General features: G+C 41.2%; 1 protein-coding gene across 1 annotated transcript in view; it reads left to right on the top strand.

The window, feature by feature from the left end:
• adam22 (ADAM metallopeptidase domain 22) overlaps window positions 1-23,729 on the top strand; it is a 55,725-nt gene that overhangs the window by 5,209 nt on the left and 26,787 nt on the right. Inside the window, exons 4-6 of the mRNA XM_034228147.1 lie at window positions 11,338-11,404; window positions 16,860-16,942; window positions 20,367-20,430. Of these exons, the coding sequence (XP_034084038.1) occupies window positions 11,338-11,404; window positions 16,860-16,942; window positions 20,367-20,430 (214 nt within the window). The remainder of the gene's footprint in view (window positions 1-11,337; window positions 11,405-16,859; window positions 16,943-20,366; window positions 20,431-23,729) is intronic.

Genomic DNA, 23,729 nt, shown 5'->3' on the forward strand with positions numbered 1-23,729 from the left:
CTGTAAACACACAAACATTGATGCTGCCTGCTCCTCACAGCAGAAGTCACTCCCCCACAGTGAGAGCCGTTACATCACAGGAGTTCCCACGTTTGGAGGAAATGTTTCTGAGAAGCCCGCAGCTCACTGTGTGACGCATCAACCGGTTATGGATAGAAATGTGTCGTTCACACATTGACAAATGCACACACACATACATTATTCATGCAGGTGACCTTGTCTGCTTACAGCTTCTTTGTAAATCTAATCTTTACCTGGTGTGGTGCAGAAAGTCCATCAGAAAGTTGACCTAAAGAAGACAATTGGGAGAAATCCTTTGTTTAACTTTCCACAGAGTGAGGTAGCCTCCATGCAGACAGCTCCGGGGAACAGTTTGACACGTGTGGCTCTGAATAAGAATGAGATCAGTGCTGTGGAGCTTGGACTGGAAATCTTTACTTTTCTCTTTTTCAAACAAAAACAACAAACATTTCCTAGCTCCAGTTTCTCCTGTGAGGATTTGCAGTTGTTTGTGTTTTATCCGATCATACTGTATACTGAATGTTTTTAGAGATTTGGAATATTGGTTGGGAAAACAAGATGGGTGTATGAAGGCATATTTAATACCTTTGGGTTTTAAAGTGTTGTTGTAAATCAATCAAAAGAGAGTAAACAGATTAATCAATAATAACAATGATAGGTAGGTTTGCGACTAAGGATTACTATTATAGTTTTATTGTTGAAATAGTGAGAATTCGTATTTTATGGCTTTTAGTTTTCCGTCCTGCATGGTGGCAGATTTCCAATTCCCCTCTGAGTTTGAACATCCCAGATTCTCCTTCCTACTGCCCTCCTCTCTCCTCATCATCTTCCTCCATCAGTACTGCCCTCCTCTCTCCTCATCATCTTCCTCCATCAGTACTGCCCTCCTCTCTCCTCATCATCTTCCTCCATCAGTACTGCCCTCCTCTCTCCTCATCATCTTCCTCCATCAGTACTGCCCTCCTCTCTCCTCATCATCTTCCTCCATCAGTACTGCCCTCCTCTCTCCTCATCATCTTCCTCCATCAGTACTGCCCTCCTCTCTCCTCATCATCTTCCTCCATCAGTACTGCCCTCCTCTGTGAACTGATCCCCGGCTTCACGGCCACACTGATATTTGTTTACAGATATCTTCCATGCCAGACAGATTAAACCCAGTTGATTTGTGTGGGTGTAGGAGTGGGAGGTATTTTGACTGAATGGGCCAACATTTGAATTTTTGGCCTTCAGTTACAAAAACTAGCTCTCTCGTTTTGATCAATGACTGAATCTGAATCTGCTGCTTTGCATTTTTTTTGTGTTTAATTCTTGCCATGAGCAAACAAGACGATTTTTCAGCTGTAGTTGACGTCTGTGTCTCTAGTGCTACAGTATTATCATCATTATCATCCTGTCTGAGCCGCCTTCTCAGAGTCTTTGCCCCGAGTTAATGTTTCAGCATAGACTGTGAATAATAGCAGTGTAGGCGTATCGTTATACAGTCATATGTCTTGTGAATTGCCACCACATTTTCTTTTTGGACCCATGACAGTTGTTATATGTACATTTTCCGATGTTAACTTTTAACTTGGTTAGATTTGTCCCAGCAACAATGTGTTGTAGAAATTGTATCTGCTCCATGGATAGCAATGTCAACCGATGACAGTCTGTCAACCACTTTGGACCTATGAGACATTGTCATGTCATTTTGTACAGACATACACTCCTAGTGATGTTGGTGGTCCCCTGACGTTTTGTCTCTAGCACCGTTATGAGTAGCGAATTTCAGTTTGTTCAGTATGTGTTTTGAGCAAATTCCCAAATAACGAAAAGCATTCCCATCAGGATCAGATTTGTGTTTAGTGCTTATAAGCAAATGTTAACATGCTAACATGATAAACGAAGTTAGTGGACACGGTTACCATTACACCTTCCTAAGTAAGTAAACTAATGTAGTCTCATATAGCCTCTAGCATGGCTGAAGACCATAACAACACCTGTGTTATTTATTTCATCTGCTAATAATATAAGTATATTCTACATGCAAACAGACATTTCATTCTTAAATGTCCAGGGATGTACTAATTAGCTTATATTTTAGACCTTTTTAAATGTTTACCATCCATCCATCATCCAAACTATAACTGATTCTACTTCAGGGTCATGCAGGCTGCCTATCCCAGCATGCACTGCACAGGAGGTTGCTATCCTATCACAGAACAATGAAGACAGATTTGGTTAAGATAAGAATATGATTGTCCTGCATGGTGAGCATAATTGGAATATATATTAATGAGAGGTTTATGGCTGTTCTTTAGATGAAATGTGTCTATCGACACAGGTCACCCGGTGAAGTGTGACTGTCCATGGAGAGGAAGTCAGGGGGGGGGTTGGTGGGTCACGGGGGTCTTTCTTCCCCCTCTGTCTTTGTCTTCCTCTCACTCCTCCATCACAGCGGCCGGCTACAATTTTACCATTCATGGGACTAGAGCTGAAAATGTGCACAGGGTGGGGGTTGCCTCCTTTAAAAAAAAACACACACACACGCACACACACACACTCAATCTCACACTTACACACATGTCTCCACCCTTGATTGCCCCCACACTCCACACCATCATTCTATTCAGCCATGCCCCAACTACCGCTTTACCCCGCCCCTCCCACCTGCTCTCGCTGAATAATAGATGCTGCTTTAAGAATAAAGACGAGTGTGTATATATGTATATGTGTGTGTGTATTTTTTTTTTTAATGGTTACCAGCTTGTCCATCGTGAGCTGAAAGGGAAACATTCAGATGTGTGTGAACAGTGTTGCATATAACTCTACAAAAGTACACACATTCAGTATACTCAAGCATGCACATACTCACTTAAATCTTGATGAGTGAAGTAGGGAAGCTAAACACTCTTGTGTGTGTGTGTGTTTATGTGACGTAGATTCATTTACAACATAAACCTCATATAGATTAACATAACAAAAAATGGCAGGCAATAATTCTAGAAGAAATTCTGCTTAAATGTATGTGAATTGATCACCTTGGGATACTTTTCACAATGTCCTGATATTATATAGACTTGTATATGAAATGACTAAATTCATGATGTCCCCAAACATTTCATTATATAATATTAACATTGATCATTTAAATAATAGACAACATACATTATTATTTTTGAAACAGAATAAGATGATATGATGAAATTGTGAGGACAGTGTTCCACTAATAGTACGTTAAAGGATATTATGGAATTGTGATTTGGTATTCATAAAGTATGTGGCTTATCTGTGTATGACAATGCGTGAGTTCAGACAGAGAGAACAGGTGGACAGGTCCAGCTGGGACGAGAGAGTTTCATAACTCCGTCAGTGTCGGCTGCAGCAGCATAAAGAGAAGAGGGCTTCTCCCTCCCCTCTGTGCGATGTTGAAACTGACAAACACTTTGAGTATTATTTCTATCACTGTATCGTGTCAGCTTTCCCTGCATTCACACAAATACTCTATGCAAATACTGAGGGTCAATTACAGGCAATGCTAAATGTGTTGTATTCCTGTGTGTGTGTTCACGTGTTCACCAGTGGATGTCAACATTAGTGGGGAGGGGGCTGGAGGAGATCGAGCACTGATATACATGGGGCCAAGAAGCTAACCAAACATCCCATGGTTCAGTGGTTTGGTGTGTGTGTGTGTGTGTGTGTGTGTGTGTGTGTGTGTGTGTGTGTGTGTGTGTGTGTGTGTGTGTGTGTGTGTGTGTGTGTGTGTGTGTGTGGTGTGTGTGTGTGTGTGTGTGTGTGTGTGTGTGTGTGTGTGTGTGTGTGTGTGTGTGTGTGTGTGTGTGTGTGTGTGTGTGTGTGTGTGTGTGTGTGTTGTGTGTGTGTGTGTGGGGAAGTTCCTTCCATCACAGTCGTCAATATAATGTGAAAATCTGCAGGGTTTTTGGATGTGTCGTCATGTTGGGCCTCAGGTGCAGAAGAGGCATGTCAAGTGTTGTCTTCATTAGAGATAACAAGACTGGATCGACAGAAATGAGGCTCAGACGGAAAAGGGGAGGATCAATACTCGAGAGGAGGAAAACCAAGGGAATTGGGCAAACAAAGAGAGGCAAATTAAATATCTGGTTCTTTATATTCAGTCAGTCTTGTTGGAGATTTCAAATCAGTTTATGAAGTGTTTGTCTCATATTTTGTTAATTATCTTCGTTTTAGACAAAGGTGCTGCCTTGAAGCAAAAATGAGTCTTGCCTTTTGAACTCACACAAATAATCTCTTTGTTGTCAAACATTCCTGTTTACACGCATTGTGTTAACAGGAATGCATATATGTTGTGTATGTACTGTATATATGGATTTTTACATCCGTGTTTGCTAGCTAGCATTTTGCCTTTCTTCTTCCTTTGTCAGCAAATGGTGGTGTTATTGTTCTCACCTGCAGATGGCAAAAAATATTATTCTGAGTTCATATTAACTAACAGCGCCAAATGCAACGCAGATGTCGGATACAACTAGCTTACAGCAGGCTGAGCTAGTTCATTGTGTTGTGTAGCAGCCCTTTATATATACAGTCTATGGTAGCAGCACATTAGCATGATGTACATTTGTATCATCAGTCAAGCAGATATTTTCCAACATCTTGCTCATTGTTGGTATATGAACGAGTTTGTTGCCCATCCAAGCCCTGGAAGTATTCTAAATGCCAGTTTAACAGTGGCTTTGTATGGAATAAATGAGGTCTTTATTCCGGAGACACTGACGTCCCAAACATCTCTTCCTACTTGTTTGGAGCAGCATAGTGTTGTTTGAAAATAATTTGTTGCCCAACAATCATCTATTGTTCTCTTGGAGGGTGAATAAGTGCATCAGAATGCCTTTGAGATGATGTCATGACCATGTTGACTTCACGACTTTGTCTGACTTTGGCCATTTGATTTGTCTAATGTGTGTAAGCGTCCGGCTGCCATGGGGCGTGAAGGCTGCTGATGCTTTGGTGGTATTGGTGCTCGTCCTTCTGCTGTGTGTACATGCACGTGTGTATTTATGTGCGTGTTGCTTGTTCTTACATGTGCATGCAGCGTTACATCTCCACATGTATGTGATTTAACTCTCTCTCATGTCCCATTTCAAGATAATATATCATCCATCCGTGTCTCGCTGCCTGCATCCTGAAATTGATACGACCCAACTCCACTCTTCTCCTCCTTTTCCACCTCCATCTCTCTTCCCAGGTCTGTAATTTATTGCAGAGAGGCGTGATCTGATTGACTGTGGGCTTAATGAGAAAAACACTGAGAGAGGTGTGTGTGTGTGTGTGTGTGTGTGTGTGTGTGTGTGTGTGTGTGTGTGTGTGTGTGTGTGTGTGTGTGTGTGTGTGTGTGTGTGTGTGTGTGTGTGTGTGTGTGTGTGTGTGTGTGTGTGTGTGTGTGTGTGTGTGTGTGTGTGTGTGTGTGTGTGTGTGTGTGTGTGTGTGTGTGTGTGTGTGTGTGTGTGTGTGTGTGTGTGTGTGTGTGTGTGTGTGTGTGTGGTGTGTGTGTGTGTGTGTGTGTGTGTGTGTGTGTGTGTGTGTGTGTGTGTGTGTGTGTGTGTGTAAGAGGGAGTAAAGACATAGTTAAAGAAAAAGAAATGGACAGGGAGAGATGTGTGGATGTCCTGCCTTGACTCTTTGTGGGTGGGTTGAGTAAGTGTAAGGGCTAGGGAGAGACAGTGTGTGTTAGTTTGTGGGCATGCTTGAGGGAGGTAGGTACTTGAAAGAAGTACCCTGAAAACAGTCCCCGCTTTCTCCTCTCCTCCCTCCATCCCTATCTCCTTCCTTCCTCCTCTTCTTCTTCTCTCGCCTCGGGCAGGGCTTCTGTCTCTGATCCGTGTGTTGTCTGATCACACACACACACACACACACACACACACACACACACACACACACACACACACACACACACACACACACACACACACACACACACACACACACACACACACACACACACACACACACACTTTAGCTATCACATTGGGAATTATGGTTGTGAGTGTGTCTGTAAGAAAATGCAGCGCTCGCAAACAGTATATTACAGATTGTTTGCTAAGTGGCTCAGCGGCGCATCCCGGACTGTGTGTACAGCATGTTGTGGTAATATAAGGGAGTGTGTCCATGTTTGTGTGTGTCTGAGTGTGTTTGCAGAGTTTGTAGTGTGTGTAAGGAAGGTGGATATAGATTAGTTTTATGAAGGTGGTGTTTGCAGTTGCAGCGTGTAAATATACGGTTGTTTTCTCAGGAGTCTATATCTAAAGACGCTTGCATTCTCTTATAGCCTGGTTATCTTTAACCCATTGACAGTGTGTTTTCAGTTCTTGAAACTTAATTGTAACATTTTGGGCACCTACATTTTTTATTTTCTCTATCTATCACTGTCAATGTAGGCCTCATTTTTGCTTTACCTGCTTCTAAGAATGTATTTCTGTGCAAAATTAGAACTTCAGATGTTTTTCCGCATCATTTATGCCAAGATGCGATCTCTTCAATGCCGTTAAAACAGGAGGTAGAATAGCAAACTGTTTCCTGACAACCCATTTCATATTTGTTTAAATTTCACTCCAAAAAAAAATAGTATTCATCATCCAGGAAGAAGTAATGCCGTTACAATATTTAATGGCAATCCATCCAATATATATATGACATATATTGTTCATTTTTTAAGAAATGGGAAGGATTTGTTTGTGTACTGTGCAGGACATCAAGTGGCCATATGCTCCATCATTCTTTCTCCCTTCTCCTTATATTCCTTATACTTCCTCCCCCTCTGTCCCTCCCATCTGCCCCCCCCCTCTTCTCCGTAGAGCTGTCTCGACTCGGTATGAAGGATTAGAGTAGACAAAGACAGATCCAAGAGCCGAGTCTGTTGTTCTCTCAGCAGGAAAATATACTAATGCCTTTCTAAAGTCTATTGTCTATTATAGATTACTAATTTTCCTCTGTCATGCTGAATACAAATAAATAGAAATGATGGTTTACTGTTACGAGATTAACTGTTTAACCACTGCACAAATGAGATGGAGTCAGTGGATAGACTGAGAGCAAATGTACCCACCGACACTCATAATGATTTAAGGGCATACAACAGAATAATCAGCTGAATATAAAAAAGTAAACAAGTCATGTTTACCCTATTTACATGGCATGGAGTTCACATGTTGTGACAGTTACATATCTTCATGTTCTCCTTCGTGCCCACAACATCCCTGGCCCCTGCATAATTCAGGAGTCAACTCTATATGGCTTGTATGTTGCGTGCTGTAGACTCAACCTGCATAATGGACCCAAGATTGCATTGAGTGGGAATATAAACTCTCTACATGCTTCTTCTTTCTTCTTGATTTTTTGTTTTATTAGCATCAATATTTCTTGTTTGTGAGTGTCAGTATTCCCTGTGCAATAAGAGGAGGAATCCCAAAGACAGAGCCGGTAGAATTGCATGTCTGATAAGTGATTGGAGAGTGAATGAATTATAGCCTGGAGACCTTTAATGAGGCCTCAGTGGGAGGGAGGGTATCACTAGAGAAGGGGGTGGTGGGCAGGTGAAGGCAGCTGCAGCTTCCCCAAAGAGCAACCTCCACCCCCTCTCCTTCTTTCCTTCACTCCTTCCACCTTTTTCTACCTTTTCTGTCGTCCGCCCTCCATGTTTTCTATAGTGCACTTATCCCCTTCTGTTTCCTCAGCACTCCCCCATCCTCATTACAGACGCCTGACACAGCGCATGTTCAGTCCTTTGTGTAGCAATGCCCCTTTATTACCGGGTTAAATGGCAACAAATCCATATATGGAGCAGAAGTCCATTTGATGACTACAGTGCTTGTGTGCAGAGGTGTGCGGACGAGTGATTACATCTGATTACGAAAAACAAAAAGCTTGTGGTCGGGGTTTATTAAAAACGGTATTTGGAAATGGCTATTGGCAAGCATGAAAAGCAATGGGAAGCCTGCAACCCCAACACTTGTGCCAATCCGCTCTGTCTGTCTCACACACACACACACACACACACACACACACACACACACACACACACACACACACACACACACACACACACACACACACACACACACACACACACACACACACACACACATCTCCTGCCAATCTGTCCTTTTTGTGTTGTTCTTCATCTCGGTGTCATGGTGGTGCCTGGCGACTCAGATCGTGAGAGGAATTTTAGACCACACTAAACTTGGTTTGTGTGCATGATACACTTCAGGATATCGGACTGGGTTGCCATAGCAGATTTATTCATCCAAAGCAACTCACAACAAAATACTTTAGAAGGACTGATGATATTTGACGTGACTGACAAGCAGACACTTCAGCTTCTCACTGCTCAGTTAGGTTTTAGTTCCTGCACACTCATTTGAGAAAGTTGAATAAGTCTTTTCAGAGCAGCATTTTCCCAGCACTGTCAATGCTTTTAGATTTGTGGGTGTGTGTGTGTGTGTGTGTGTGTGTGTGTGTGTGTGTGTGTGTGTGTGTGTGTGTGTGTGTGTGGGCTGACTGACATTGAAGTGTGGATAAAGCAAGAGAAGGATGTGATTACTATGCACATAGCTGTTCCAGGTTGTCTATGAGATGTTGTTAGCTGAAAGTGGAGCCTCTGCGGATCCTCCTCTGTAATCTCCTGCAGGCCTGATTGACAGCTGGATGGCAGCTCTCAAACAGATGTTGCCGCGGCGACTGGGCAAAGAAAACTCTCTGCCAGTGTAGCTTGAGGATGAGCCGACTATTTAGAAAATGAATGAGCAGATAAAATGAGAGTAACAGACACTGAATGAGACAAAATGAGATGTCGGTGCTGTTCCCTTCCTTGCAGCAACACATCCGGTCTGCACACCTTTAGGTGCCAGATACCACGAAATAATGAAAATAAACTTGTTCCGCTTTACGTGTGTTACTTTAAAACCCAGGAATGGTGAAAGATGTAATGAATGACATATTTATGAACATCTATTTATGTTTTCCCTCACCAGTTTGTTTATGAAACCCTCAGCATCATCTTACAAAATGCCTCCCTTTGATCATCATTCATGTTGAAAGTTTGCAGCATTTATTTCCACCGAGAGATAGATCGCGTGCAAACGGCGCATAAGAGTAAATCTGTGTTTGTATATCTGTCATCCTGTCATGAATATAAAAAGAGGCGGCTCACTTTTACATGTGTGTAGGGGGCTTTATGCGTTGGTGGGGAGACCTCTGCGTTAGTGTGTGTGTCAGCGTGGGGGATGGGTCGGAGCTGAGTTTGCGTCTTTGTCTGTCAAATAAATTATTTAAATCCTGTTACAATTAAAGCTGAAATCTGTTATCAGCGTCCTCCATTAGAGGCCGTGTGTCTGCCTTGCTGCCTCAGTATGCTCCCCCTGTCTGTGCTCAGCGTGAAGCCGGGTAAAGACCACAAGCTCTGCATCTTAAACACACATCCCAGCAGAACAAAGGCTAACAGCGCGCCTGTGACCCAGGGACTCTCATGCACACACTGAATGTCTTCATCACATGAGTGTGCAAATATTCTGACAGCGCTTTTTCAATAACATTTTACTTGTCTCAAGAGTCATTGTGTGTTTATTTTTGCAGGATGTTGACTGAGGTGTAAGATGTGTGATCTGAGAGAGGAGGGTGTGAAGTGTGTACAATCGGGGTTGCCTGTTTGAAACATATGGCAAACACCTTCGTGGTAATGCATGATGGGATATCTGTTAGGGCCCTGATCTCTTTATTCACACCTTGTTCCTCCCTCTTTTAACTTTCACTGCCTCTCTCCTTTCCTCAGTCTCATTATTCCCCCCTTGACAGCCATTCTCTCGCTCTTTCCCTTTTACCTCGCTCCCTCTCCTCTTTCCCTGCATATTTCTTTATCGCTGTAGCAAACTGCCCATTAGTCATCTTAGAAAGCAGCCTCCTGTGTGTGTGTGTGTGTGTGTGTGTGAGTGTGTGTGTGTGTGTGTGTGTTTGTGTGAGTGTGTGCACATTGATGTCAGTGTATTTCATTTGAATAATATAAGGTATATTAACTTTGGAAAATGTGACTTTGTGAAAGCTCAGATAATATTTGATCAAACAATCCGTCTGCCGTCAGAAGAAAAACAATTTCATGCCATCTGCATTATTACAGCAACTGATTTTTCTTTTCTTTCAACACTCTGTCCTTTTGTCAAATACATCACAGTTTTTACATAGTGGATATTAAATCTATTAATACTTTGAGCTGATCCATGACAAAATAGACGTAGAAATTGGACATCGATCTTTTAGACTCCTTTTTTGTGCACGCTTACAAACAGCCTTGCCAATGGTGTAGTTGTTTGAAACGACAAGCCGCTGACTCAGCAAATGTAAATTAAGTTTGAAGTTTGTTTTGCTGATTGTACTATTTTAGTTTTATGTTTCTCCCTTCTGGTGCAAGGTTGACTTTATTTGTTCTTAGCATTTGGATTTTGTGTGCGTGCGTACAAGCTTTTGGCTTAGCAAACGCTCACCGTATGTAAAAATAAAGAAATAGCACTTCAGCAGTATTGTGTGTGTGTGTGTGTGTGTGTGTGTGTGTGTGTGTGTGTGTGTGTGTGTGTGTGTGTGTGTGTGTGTGTGTGTGTGTGTGTGTGTGTGTGTGTGTGTGTGTCCGTCCATGTTCAGGTTACTTAATTGTGAGAAAGTATGCTAAAACCTTCTAAATAACACTTTAAAACAGTAAGAAAGGACATACCCCTGTTCATATGCCGCATTCCTCTTTGTGTGTGTGTGTGTGTGTGTGTGTGTGTGTGTGTGTGTGTGTGTGTGTGTGTGTGTGTGTGTGTGTGTGTGTGTGTGTGTGTGTGTGTGTGTGCGCACACAATAGCCCATACATCTCTGTCTCAGATTGGGCCAGCAGTGTGTATCTCCGTTGGGATTCTTGGGTCCAGCTCTGCTGAGAAAGCACACACAGAATGATTTCCTCTTATTTATGCCTATCTTTCTCTTCCTTCCCCCTCTCAATTTATTTCCTGCCTCCTTCCCATTCTGCCTGTGTCACTACTTATTTTACAAGTTACTGACCTTCACTTGTCCTTCATTCCTTGGACACACACACAGATACACACACCAGACATTTGCTCCAAGGCGTGATTTGTTTAATTGTGTTTGTGTGCTGGAAATAGCCACGTCCCTGTATGCTGGTCATAATTAGCAGGGCTGATGCTCTGAAGCTCTGAGCTGCCGAGACTGCATACAATAATCCTATAAAATACAAGCACGTCTGCATATCTGAGCGACACTTGAATGAAAATCACACATTTTCTAACTTCTCTGTTTTTCTTTCCTCTCTGTTCCCAGCGATCTGCTGTCTTCGGGGTATGTGGAGAGGCATTTGTCAGAAAAAGGGAAGACTGTCATCACCAATGTAAGTTCCTCCAAATCATCTCTTCTCACGCTCACTCACTTTTATTATCACTGTTTGCTGTTAGAAAGAAAGCTTAAGGGTTTGTTAAGGTGATGTGGTCTTGACAATCCTATTCAGCCAAGGTGTTCTCATGCAATCGGGATGTTTGTTATGTGGATAAAGATGAGTGCTTTTAAACACTCACTGTGATTACATACAGAACACATTCAAAAAGCTGTCAGCCAAACCACATCTCGATGTCATCTGGATTGAGTTATCAAGTACAATCTTTGCACTTTGAAAATATTCCTAAAGCTATTGTAATCAATATGTTTATATCAACAATGGATGAAATATCTGTGTACTCAGCAAAGGCCTTACTTTGTTGATAACCCCTCAGAGAATTCTCTACGGTTCCACCTCAGTTATTCTGAGCATCTTAACATATTTTACGTCATTCTGTTGTTTTGACCACTTCGCAATGTGACTGTTTTGAGTCACTCTCACTGCTCTTGGCTGCTTCATTTTTGACCCCAGTAGTGAGAGAAAAAGTTTGGATGAACAGACGGCACATGACTTGTTCAGAACGAAACAGCTGCATCATTTGCATATTGAGATTACATCACAACTCGTTGACTTGAGAAAACAAGAACCCTTATTAATATCATGTGTTAATGTAAAACAAGACAGTTAGATGTATCAAGGCAATGTATCAATATACAAAACACATGTTAATACCAGTGTGTAATGTAGCAGAGTTCAGTTTGCTGAGTTTATATATATATATATATATATATATATATATATATAGGATGGATCCTGCTGCGATGGCGTTATTTTTTACCTGACTCTGAATTCAAAGACACAGCAGAGTAGCTGAATCGGCTCCAAGGACAGTTTTTTTTCCTCAGCAGTTTGTTGTACAGCTGCATTTTGCTGCAGACCCCACAGGCTCTTCCCTCTCAGAGCCTTTTATTGGTTAATCAATGTCTTACTTTGCACACTCAGAGAAATCACAGCCCCTCCATTTTTTATTCAGGTGAGATTTCAGAGGGCCAAAGTGTCCTACACCTTTAATTTACATGAAATTAAGATCCCTGCGATAATCCTCTGAAATCTGGACTTCAGTTACAGGACATCCACTGAGGGTTATATCACATAAGTGGGGGGATTATACTGGTCAGGTTTACTCAGCTAAGCAGCAGATTAGTAAGATATTAGATTTTACAGAGAATGATCCAAATCCAAAATTACACTACATATTGTGTGATATAGTCACTTGTAATTATGGAACTTATTATAAAGCAATCTCCCTGTGAATTATTTCAGCTTGTGGATGAATATCCAGAATGTACCCACAGTGCAAATGATTTGGTCATGCTTTCCATTTGAGATAGCAAAAAGAACAAGAGGCACTTCTTTATTAATGGCTGCCGTTCAGAAAGGTTAATATGAGACAAGCTGCTGTTTGTTACTCTGCTCACTGTAGAGGTCAAAAGCCAATGTAACACAGTAGACTGACTGTATTCATACACAAGTGGTGAGGCACTTTCTGCCTCATGGACAGCAACATATGATGTATTTTGTGCCATATCGTTATCTTTTATCTGATTGAGCACATTTTACTGACATTCAGAGGGCAAAGTGTCCTACTTGATAACCAGCAGACCTACACCTAGTTATTGTGTATGGTGGCGTCCAGATTAGATGATGAATTACTCTAAAATGAGTCTAAGGAGAGCACAGATCAGACCAGTTTAGTAACACACACACACAAGAACCCGCACACACACGCACACACACTGAGGATGTACCCACAGCGCTGGGTTTTGGGTGTTTCTCGCTTTGATGAGAAGTGGAGCAGAAGGTTCAGGGCGACAGGGGGAGAAGAGACGCTGGATAGTAGAGCACAGCTCCACTTATAAATAGCCCTCTGTCTCTTCAGCGAACACTTGTCTCTTTACCTAACCTCTCCGTCTTCATCTGCAGCTCCATCCAGCCTTATCTACCCAACTTGTACAACTTATTTTGTTGCAGCCCATTTACAGTGGGGCAAAAAAGTATTTAGTCAGCCACCAATTGTGCAAGTTCTCCCACTTAAAAATATGAGAGAGTCCTGTAATATTCAGACAAAATGAGAAAAAAAATTCCAGAAAATCACATTGTCTGATTTTTAAAGAATTTATTTGCAAATTATGGTGGAAAATAAGTATTTGGTCAATAACAAAAGTTCATCTCAATACTTTGTTATATACCCTTTGTTGGCAATGACAGAGGTCAAACGTTTTCTGTAAGTCTTCACAAGGTTTTCACACACTTGCTGGTATTTTGGCCCATTCCTCCATGCAGATCTCCTCTAGAGCAGTGATGTTTTGGGACTTTCAACTCCCTCCAAAGATTTTCTATGGGGTTGAGATCTGGAGACTGGCTAGGCCACTCCAGGACCTTGAAATGCTTCTTACGAAGCCACTCCTTCGTTGCCCGGGCGGTGTGTTTGGGATCATTGTCATGCTGAAAGACCCAGCCACGTTTCATCTTCAATGCCCTTGCTGATGGAAGGAGGTTGTCACTCAAAATCTCACGATACATGGCCCCATTCATTCTTTCCTTTACACGGATCAGTCGTCCTGGTCCCTTTGCAGAAACACAGCCCCAAAGCATGATGTTTCCACCCCCATGTTTTACAGTATGGCGTTCTTTGGATGCAACTCAGCATTCTTTCTCCTCCAAACACGTCTAGTTGAGTTTTTACCAAAAAGTTCTATTTTGGTTTCATCTGACCATATGACATTCTCCCAATCCTCTTCTGGATCATCTAAATGCTCTCAGCAAACTTCAGACGGGCCTGGATATGTACTGGCTTAAGCAGGGGGACACGTCTGGCACTGCAGGATTTGAGTCCCTGGCGGCGTAGTGTGTTACTGATGGTAGCCTTTGTTACTTTGGTCCCAGCTCTCTGCAGGTCATTGACTAGGTCCCCCCGTGTGGTTCTGGGATTTTTGCTCACCGTTCTTGTAATCATTTTGACCCCACGGGGTGAGATCTTGCGTGGAGCCCCAGATCGAGGGAGATTATCAGTGGTCTAGTATGTCTTCCATTTTCTAATAATTGCTCCCACAGTTGATTTATTCACAGATTCAGTCTTCCCAGTTCATGTACTTAGATACTTCCTGTGTCACATGCGGAGACGGGCTGTGCAGGTCTACAATTTTGTTTCTGGTGTCCTTTGACAGCTCTTTGGTCTTGGCCATAGTGGAGTTTGGACTGTGACTGTTTGAGGTTGTGGACAGGTGTCTTTTATACTGATAACGGGTTCAAACAGGTGCCATTAGTACAGTTAACGAGTGGAGGACAGAGGAGGCTCTTAAAGAAGAAGTTACAGGTCTGTGAGAGCCAGAAATCTTGTTTGTTTGTAGGTGACCAAATACTTATTTTACCGAGGAATTGACCAATTAATTCATTAAAAATCCTACAATGTGATTTCCTGGATTCTTTCCCCCCATTCTGTATCTTAAGTGTACCTAGGATGAAAATTACAGGCCTCTCATCTTTTTAAGTGGGAGAACTTGCACAATTGGTGGCTGACTAAATACTTTTTTGCCCCACTGTATATGTTCATAAATATGCTCCCTATTTAGCCAATAATGCACCCACTTTTAACTGTGTAAACTGTGCATTGGAGTTATTTCTCCTGTCAGTTCTGGCCATATTGGATGTGGAAAGAGAAATTATAGACTGATATAGTTAGTAGCCTACTGAGAGAGAGCAGAAGAAGCAAAGCACCACAAATGTCCGCATGAATGATGCAATTTCACCAATAATGATAGCAATTTTGGCAGATGAGTTGATCACACACACAACAGTAAGGAAATAAGCACTATCAGAGTAATTTGGTCACATCTGTGCACATAACTTTGGATTGTTATTCGTGGTTTGGGCTAACATTGTCTCTTAGTTCCAAAAAGGAAACTCTCAAAGGAAGATTTTGGCATCTTAGAAAATACACTTATTCTCTCTCTTGCTGATCGTTTGACTGTATGGTGGTTATCAAAAAGCCACAGAGATAGTTAGCTCATTGTAGCATTAAGGCTACACAGGGAAACAGCTGTCCAAAGAAAATCCTCCTACAAGTATATTTCAAACTTAATAATACGGCCATATCTCCTTTGTTTGATCCACACAAAACACAAAAAAACTGAAATAATAACAGCGCAACTTTCTGGAGTTCCCAACCTCTTTGTGAAGACAACATAATGTATAGTAATAGGGGCTATAGGCACATATTGTTACATTTGGGCAAGCTAGCTGTTTCCCACTTTTTCAAGGATTTGTGCAGAGTTAGCTAACCAGCGGCTGGCCCCAGCTCCAATCTTTACACAAAAACAAAAGAGTTGTGTAAATGTTCTAATCTAGCTGGGCAGTTTGTCAGTGTTTAAAGCGGAAAATAACTTGGCTGGGACACTTAGAGCCATGACTTCAAACTCCTCCAAAAATGTTTAGGGTTGAATTGGATCCTGTATGAAAACCGGTCTTATTGCACAACATCATTTATGCTCTTGTGACTGAATGTGACCAAATTCCTGTTCCATAATCTTGTGGCAAGCAACCATCATAATGCATGTAGTTCAGGTTTTACATACTTTTGAGCATGTAGTTTTAAAAACCACAACACATGCTTACATGACTCCTCCGATAAACCCCTATACAGGGTCGGATTGGGATGAAGTCCACAGAGAGAGCTGGAGGTGGAAGTGGACGTAGCGGCTGCGTTGCTTTGCAAAGCATCAGACTGTAGCGAAGAAATTGATCCTCTGATAAAAGCTGCGTTTCCTCAGGGAGACCGGCTTCCTGCCTAATGGCTGTTAGGCAGCGAGAAATGGACCAGGAAGAGATGGCCTGCAGAGCACTTAGACACTTAGACATCATACACGTCTATAGAAAATAAAAGTGTGTTTACGCTCGCAGAGAAACACACACAGACATACAGGAGATAGAGAGCAAAGACAGACAGTATGGGTGGTGAGTTGTGACAGAGATGGAAAAACTTTTACCATTGACTGATGCTGAGGCCTACAATAGTGGGTAGAAGTTTGGAAAGAGGACAGAGCAGTTAACAAACAGATGGTTGGATGTGAATGAGTTCAACTCAAAGTGTTAAGCATGACACACACACACACGCACACATGCACACACACACACACACACACACACACACACACACACACACACACACACACACACACACACACACACACACACACACACACACACACACACACACACACACACACACGCATCTACAGCACATACTTGTTAGTGAATGGATTCTGTGTGATTGATCGCTCTGAACTCATTATCTGATGAAAGGTGGTAATAAAAACGTGGGACATTTTTCTTTCCGTTTGAGAGAATAAGACATGTGAAGAGGCCACCATGTGTATGATTTTAATCTGTGAGTGTTTGTGTGTTGCTACAGGGAGGAGAACACTGCTACTATCAGGGGAAGGTCAGAGACGTTCCTCACTCCTTTGTGGCTGTCTCAACCTGTCACGGTTTGCAGTAAGTACAATTATGATGTGACTTTATATGTGTACATGTGTGTGTTTCACTGCTTCCGCTGTGTGTCCAAGTCCTCTGCCTCGCTCCCATGTATCCATTAGGTCAATGTAATTAGTTTGAGCCAGCCTTCCTCTGTGTCTCTGCTGTTTTTGTGACAGGTTATCATTCTCACAGACAGGTGCTGCTCAGACGTCTTCTTTTCTCTTTCCTTGCTAGTGTTGGTATTTTTAGAGTTTTTACTCTGAAGCAGAGAGACGGGTCAGAAACAAGGCCTGCAGGGAGGAATGGATGCACACTGTATATGAGTTAGTATGTGTTATAGGGTGTGTGTGTGTGTGTGCATACGAAGAGATGAGAGGCAGGTGTATTGTGTGGTGTTGAATGTCATTGTCTGCGGACAATACAACACTTGCATAAAGAGGCACCTATGAATAATCAGGTATGACACATGCGCATGAATTACAGTTTTTCACAGTTGCTTCCTCACAATTCCTGAAAGCAAACATTATTTTCCCATTACATAAAAAGGAACATTTACACTACTTTGGCCAAACCTCAGACATTTAACCCGCTATGTGATATTTTGTAACCCTTGCTCTTTTTACATGAATTATTAAGGTGTAAAAAGTTATTGCAACATATAAGAAAGACACATTTATTGTACTATCGCTATCTGTAGGAAAAATATGAAAATCAGTGCTCGAAGAAGCTCCTTGTCGGTTTTATCTACTGCTTATTCACTAGCAATAATCTGTGTTCATGGAGTGTTTCATTATGCTTGATTGACTGAACATTTTCAGATTGTGCAACATTAATTTTCCTGGCAAAACAAAGAGTGTTGAGTGGCAGGCTTTGTAATAGTTTTCCGAGCACATTTAGGGTTTGATGTGAATAGCAATCTAAGCTTTGTAACCCATCACCTCTGCAAATTGTTGGCAGAATAAAACTATTTCATCTTGTTATTCCTTTTACTTGTTACTGGAAATATTATTCATCTGTCTCGATCCATTATGTCACATCAAAGCTTAATTCAGTCCAATATATTTTCATTCAACATAACATCAGGCTAAATAAACAAAATAATCAGTGCAGAGAAGTTAACGCATGTAATTAATGTAAATTGTGAAATCAGATTGATGATCGCTGAGTAAGCTACACTCGGGTCAGGCTTTTAATAACGTTGCATATTTCATGTGATTGTGGCAACATGTTGGGAAATGTGTCAGCACAGCAAATTAGCGTTGTAGCGTTGCACACAAAGCAAATGAAATGTAGGCTATGAATTAATCAAGTCATGACAAGGTAAATGCGTTGCACATGCAGTACATCATGACATGAGGTTACAGACTAAACGGGCTAAATGTTAATGCGTGACTTCTAGTTAGTCCAAATACAACATTGAATGATACAACATTAGTGTAGTAATAATACTGCTGTCATGCATAGTATGTATTTGTTATTGTTTGTTGCATTGGTATTAGAAGCTGTAGTATTTCAGTTATAGATTTATTTCAATGAGATCCACAGTTTTAGGTTTTTTTATTTCTGATTTTCTTAATGTGGAAATATATGCATACGCTGACATTATAAAGGAGACGGAGACACATTCATAGTATGCCCTGCACACACTAATTTGTGTGTTTGTGTGTGTCCGTGTGTGAGAGAGCCAGTAAAAGGGAGGGAGTTGAGGGAGTGCACAGTGGTGTCGAAGGGTTAGACATTAGAGGCAGAGTATTTCCCTTATGCTGAGTCAGGTATTTACAATAATATACATCCTGCTCTCTCATCTTTCTCTGTCTCTTATACAGTGCACGCACGCCACACACACACACGCACACACACACACACACACACACACACACACACACACACACACACACACACACACACACACACACACACACACACACACACACACACACACACACACACACACGAACACACACACACACACACACACACACACACACACACACACACACACACACACACACACACACACACACACACACACATATATACATTTTACCCTGTAATACAATAGGGCATTAACCGTGTAAAGCAGCATAGAGCTCTCAGCAGAGAGTTAATTATTGACGCAGGTTCCTGTTTGGAACATCCTCCATGTGTTTTACATTAGCTACATGAAATGAAAGAAATTAGGAATTATCATTTCCCAGAAAAGTTGTTTGCAGATGTTAAAATTGTGTTTAAACCAAAAAGGATGAACAGCTAAACTATGAGATGAAACTCTAGGACTTAAACACAAATACGCATTTCTTGTTTGACGAGAACCATAATTGTTGCAACTTTGGTATACAAATAATTGGGCCATGTCAAATCCAATCAGATTTGGGAAATGGCTCCTTTAAAGTTCTTTAAAGTTCAGAAAACAGTGGTAGTATTGTAAAATGTGCCCGTATTTTCTCAGCAGAATGTCCAGTGTTTGTTTTGGCTTGCCAAGAAATGCATAAAAAACATCAGCATCAGCATCTTGTTTCTTTTATTGATAACTACATTCAAACACTTATTTTTCATGTTGCTCAATTCTGATTTGCAGTGACAAACTATATTGAAAGGGTATACAAAAACAACACAGGGAAAATAAACACTAATAATTAAAACACACTTTGACCTGTGTTTCCACTGTGTTCAATCTGCTGTAAGTGCAGTGTTGGATCGTTACAGAGAGTGTGTGCTGAAGGTGATTGTGTGAAAGACAGACGGTTTTCCCCCTCATGGCTGTACAGTTTGACCCGACCAATCTCCTAAAAGCTTCAGATAAAGTTAATTAACGCAGGTGACTTTTATGTTTTGTGCACACGCAGGCGGGCAGACAAGACCTTCACCCAGCTGCCTATAGTTGGAAATAGATTTTTGAATTCTTAAATGATTGCTTGTCCTCTTCCTCTCCTACCTTTATGTGATACAAAGAGTTTTTCTTGTCAACTCATTAAATGCTTCATTGAGTATCACCAGGACTTTGCACAGATTCTCTGCTGAACCCTTTTACAAGTGTCATTGCAATTTGTGGTCATTCCGTTTATTCTCTTAGTTATTGCTCCAGAGATGGAATCCTTAGGTGACCTTTAAGTGATGCTGTGTGGGGGGAATATCTGAGCTGACTGGATGACCTTTTGTCTCGCACCACCCTCCACCCCTCCTCAGCCGTGCACATGTCAAACAGAGCAGCACAGCAGAGGATTCTGTCCAAAACTGCAACATGTAGGAAGGAGTGCATTGCCGTTATTATTCTGTCAAATGTTGCAAAAAACAACCATGGGCCAAAACTGAAATGGCCAATCTTACACATAACAATGGCTGAAGAGGAGTTTCATTCAGATGCATTATTCTTTTTGTGATGAACAAAACAACAGCGGTGTTGACATGTGCTCTCCTCTCTCTCTCTCTCTCTCTCATTCAGTGGGATGTTTTTTGACGGCAATCACACCTACATGATCGAACCTGGAGGACAGGGAAGCAGCAATGTGAGTACTCAACACTTAAATGTATGTATGTTTGTACACTGCTGATGTTTTATCAATTCCCCCTTCTTTCATGCTTTCATATCCAGCTAGATTTGTTGTAATTTCTGTGCTCAGATATTGTTACCTCATTTTTGCATACAACATGTAGTTCTACTGTACTAAAGGTTTTGATGGCCTATGTCACATGAAAGCAACATCCCTAGCTTTTATCCAAGTCTCTAAGCTAGGGATAGTATTATCAAAACAAATGTAGTTATCCTTTATTTACGATGTTAAGGCTTGGTAAGGTGGTTAACCAGGAGGATTGTCAAGTTTGCATCTGCACTCAGACCTTATGATTTGTGTACTTGTTTTCCTTCCAAGCGCACATTTGTGGATATACTTTATATTCAAATCAAGATTGTCACTTTTTAAAATTAGCTGAGCTACGTCACTGTACCTCCTGAGGTACACATACCCCTAACTAGAAATCACTACCCGGTTTATGTCTCTATTATTAGTGGAAAGAATAATTGTCCTGGTATTACAGGATTCATACGGGTCGGTTATTGTCCTGAGAAAAGGTTGAGATAAAATCAGAATCAGTTACAGATGATGGATTTCACTTTTTCTCTGTGAGTGTGACCCTCAGGGCTCGGGACACAAAGTCTGCAGACGTTAGAAAAGCCTACAGCCAATTAGATAAAAACAATTACAGCCAGGCATTATGGTCTGCATGAATGGGAAGATCTGAGATTCTCTAAAGATGCTTTGAGCATGAGGGTGACAGAACAAGCTGCTGAAACTGTGCGCGTGCTTCATTTCTGCTCTAATTAAAACATCCAGAAAAGTGTGTGTGGTGTTAATCGAAGGGACGAAAGGGAAGAGATAAGAGAGGTCAGGGGGTTGCCTCTGTGCTTTCGTCCGTGTGTGTGTGTGTGGAGGTGTGTAGGTGCACTTTTAGGTGTTGGTAGGGACTGTCTGGCACACAGCTACTTAAGGTTAATTCCCATATGACAGTGTTTAGTGCGAACAGCGTTAAGTGGATAGGAGAGGAGATAAAGAGAATGGATGGATGTAGGATCAAACTGTAGGGCTGAAGAGTGTTAAACTTAGAAGAAAGGGATAAAGAAGAAGCAGTGGAGCTGAGCAAAAACACAACATTTAATGTTATTAGATTGTCATTGAAAAGAAGAGGAACTAATTGGTTTGTAAGAGCAGTTATTATATCACAATTTACAAAAATAAAATACAGTTTAAGTTAAAGAAATAGAAAATTCCAAATGTGAAACATTTTTAAAACAAGAAAAATAATAAACAACGCTTTCGCACACTAGGTTTATTTCCTCCCCTCTCCTCCCTTCCACTTCTTCTTCAACTCCCTCCCTTTCTGGCCTCCTCTTCCTCTCCTCTCTGCCTCCGTCATTCCTCTCAAGCGTTTTCTGGAGAGACTGAATTATTCAAGCGATGAGAGAGAGAGAGAGAGAGATCTTAACTCAAAATATTCTGCAGCCCTCGTCTTCAGAGATATAGTATCTTGGTAGCCTTTTTTGGGCCATTCACACAGGCACAGTGACGTCAAATCACATTTGGAGGAGATTCTCCACTAGAGTTTAACTGAGGTATTTTTATAAATGTCGGGACAAACATTTGCCAATTTACAGCTGCACATCAAATATTAAAGAGTCAGCAAGACATATTGTGGTAGCACATATACAAAGCTAAAAAAGAGAGCATTAGCCGATGGTCATCATGTACTACATTTGAAATGCCCTATAATACCAAAAGCCCTAATTTAAGACTGATCGATTCCTAATTTTCAAGTAACTGGCTTTTTCTCCATGTATAGCCAACTCATTGTTTCTGCATCAATGTTTGAAAGAAAATATTTGTTATGTTTTTATCATACTCAACATATTTGATACCCCACAGAATATACATTTGATTTGCTCCACTTCAAACAGATACAGTGGTAAAATATGACATACACATTACAGTATTATTATGAATAGTCCAATAAAAATGCTATACAATAGAAAACACTGACCTGGACACATACTTACTGAATGCAGGACTTTTTACATTGTTATACCAAAACGTTTGGATTAGTACATCCTTGTTCCACCACTGAACATTTGCTCTCCAGGTTGTATAATATGTATAGTTATAATATATAGATTTCTGGATCTTTAAAAAAGGAGACTGTGGGAAACTGTAACATGTGGATACAATTAGTTTATCGCAAAAGATATAAACAACAATAAGGTATTCAATTCCTCTTATACTTACTATCATACTAACCTGTCAACGTTTTTATTTCCTGTTACATACTTCTCAGGTAATGTAAATTATATAAAACATAACTCCATGTACTGCTGGGGAAGTACCGGCTAGTTTTTGGAGACTATTGGGCACGTAGCTCCAGTGCCAATTTTGATTCTGGCATTTTAGGTGTGGGTATCTTGTCTGCATGATAATGCCAGTGAGACAGCGCTGCCCTGAGCCCAGCGGCTGTCAGTTTGTCAGCGCTGAGCTCTGGATGTGTGCTCCCTGCGGTGCTCGGTCCACCTTGACTGTCTCTCCCCCTCTGCGTCTCTGGGCTCCTCTCGGTGTGTCTTTTCTCTCGATTTCAAAAACCTTAGTGCTTCTAGTGTATTCCCATGTATCAACACACACACAGCACATATTTAAGGTATTTCTAAAAGGCAATCTCTACTTCAATTTCAACTTTATTGCAATCTTCCAGTTTGTGTGGACAGAGAGATCGAAATGCCGTTTCCCACAATCCCGAATATAAAAACAAAATGTATATAAAAATATGTGTGCAAATATGTATGTATGTATATATATATATACACAGTCAAAGACACATTTTTACATGTGCACACATTAAGACGGGACCTAAATAAAAACAAAACAATCAATATATACAAAATATATATATAGAAATTGTATTCATTGGGATAAACCCCTTGAGATGCACCATCTCGTTTTCAAGGGGGTCCCGAAAATAACAGTAACACTCACTACTTAAAAGGGTTTCTACTCAGTCATGTTCTTGTTATAACCTGAAAAAGTCACTGATCAGTTGTTAAATGCAGAGTCTTTGTGGCCTGTTATGCACCACTAATTCCATCTGTTAAGATCTAGTTGAAAGTGATGAAAAAGAAAATGGCATGAAGGGGGTTTGAGATAGATGGAAAGTCCGCATGGCTCCTGTCGGCCATATGGTAAATCCATCTGCCCTTCTTCCGCCAAGGCAGAAAAGTTATGCAGGACATTAGCTAAGTGTGTCCTGAACAGGCTGCTCTCGTCACCTC

The sequence above is a fragment of the Gymnodraco acuticeps genome, unplaced genomic scaffold, assembly GCF_902827175.1.
Source record: "Gymnodraco acuticeps unplaced genomic scaffold, fGymAcu1.1, whole genome shotgun sequence".
In the NCBI taxonomy this organism is placed as follows: domain Eukaryota; kingdom Metazoa; phylum Chordata; class Actinopteri; order Perciformes; family Bathydraconidae; genus Gymnodraco; species Gymnodraco acuticeps.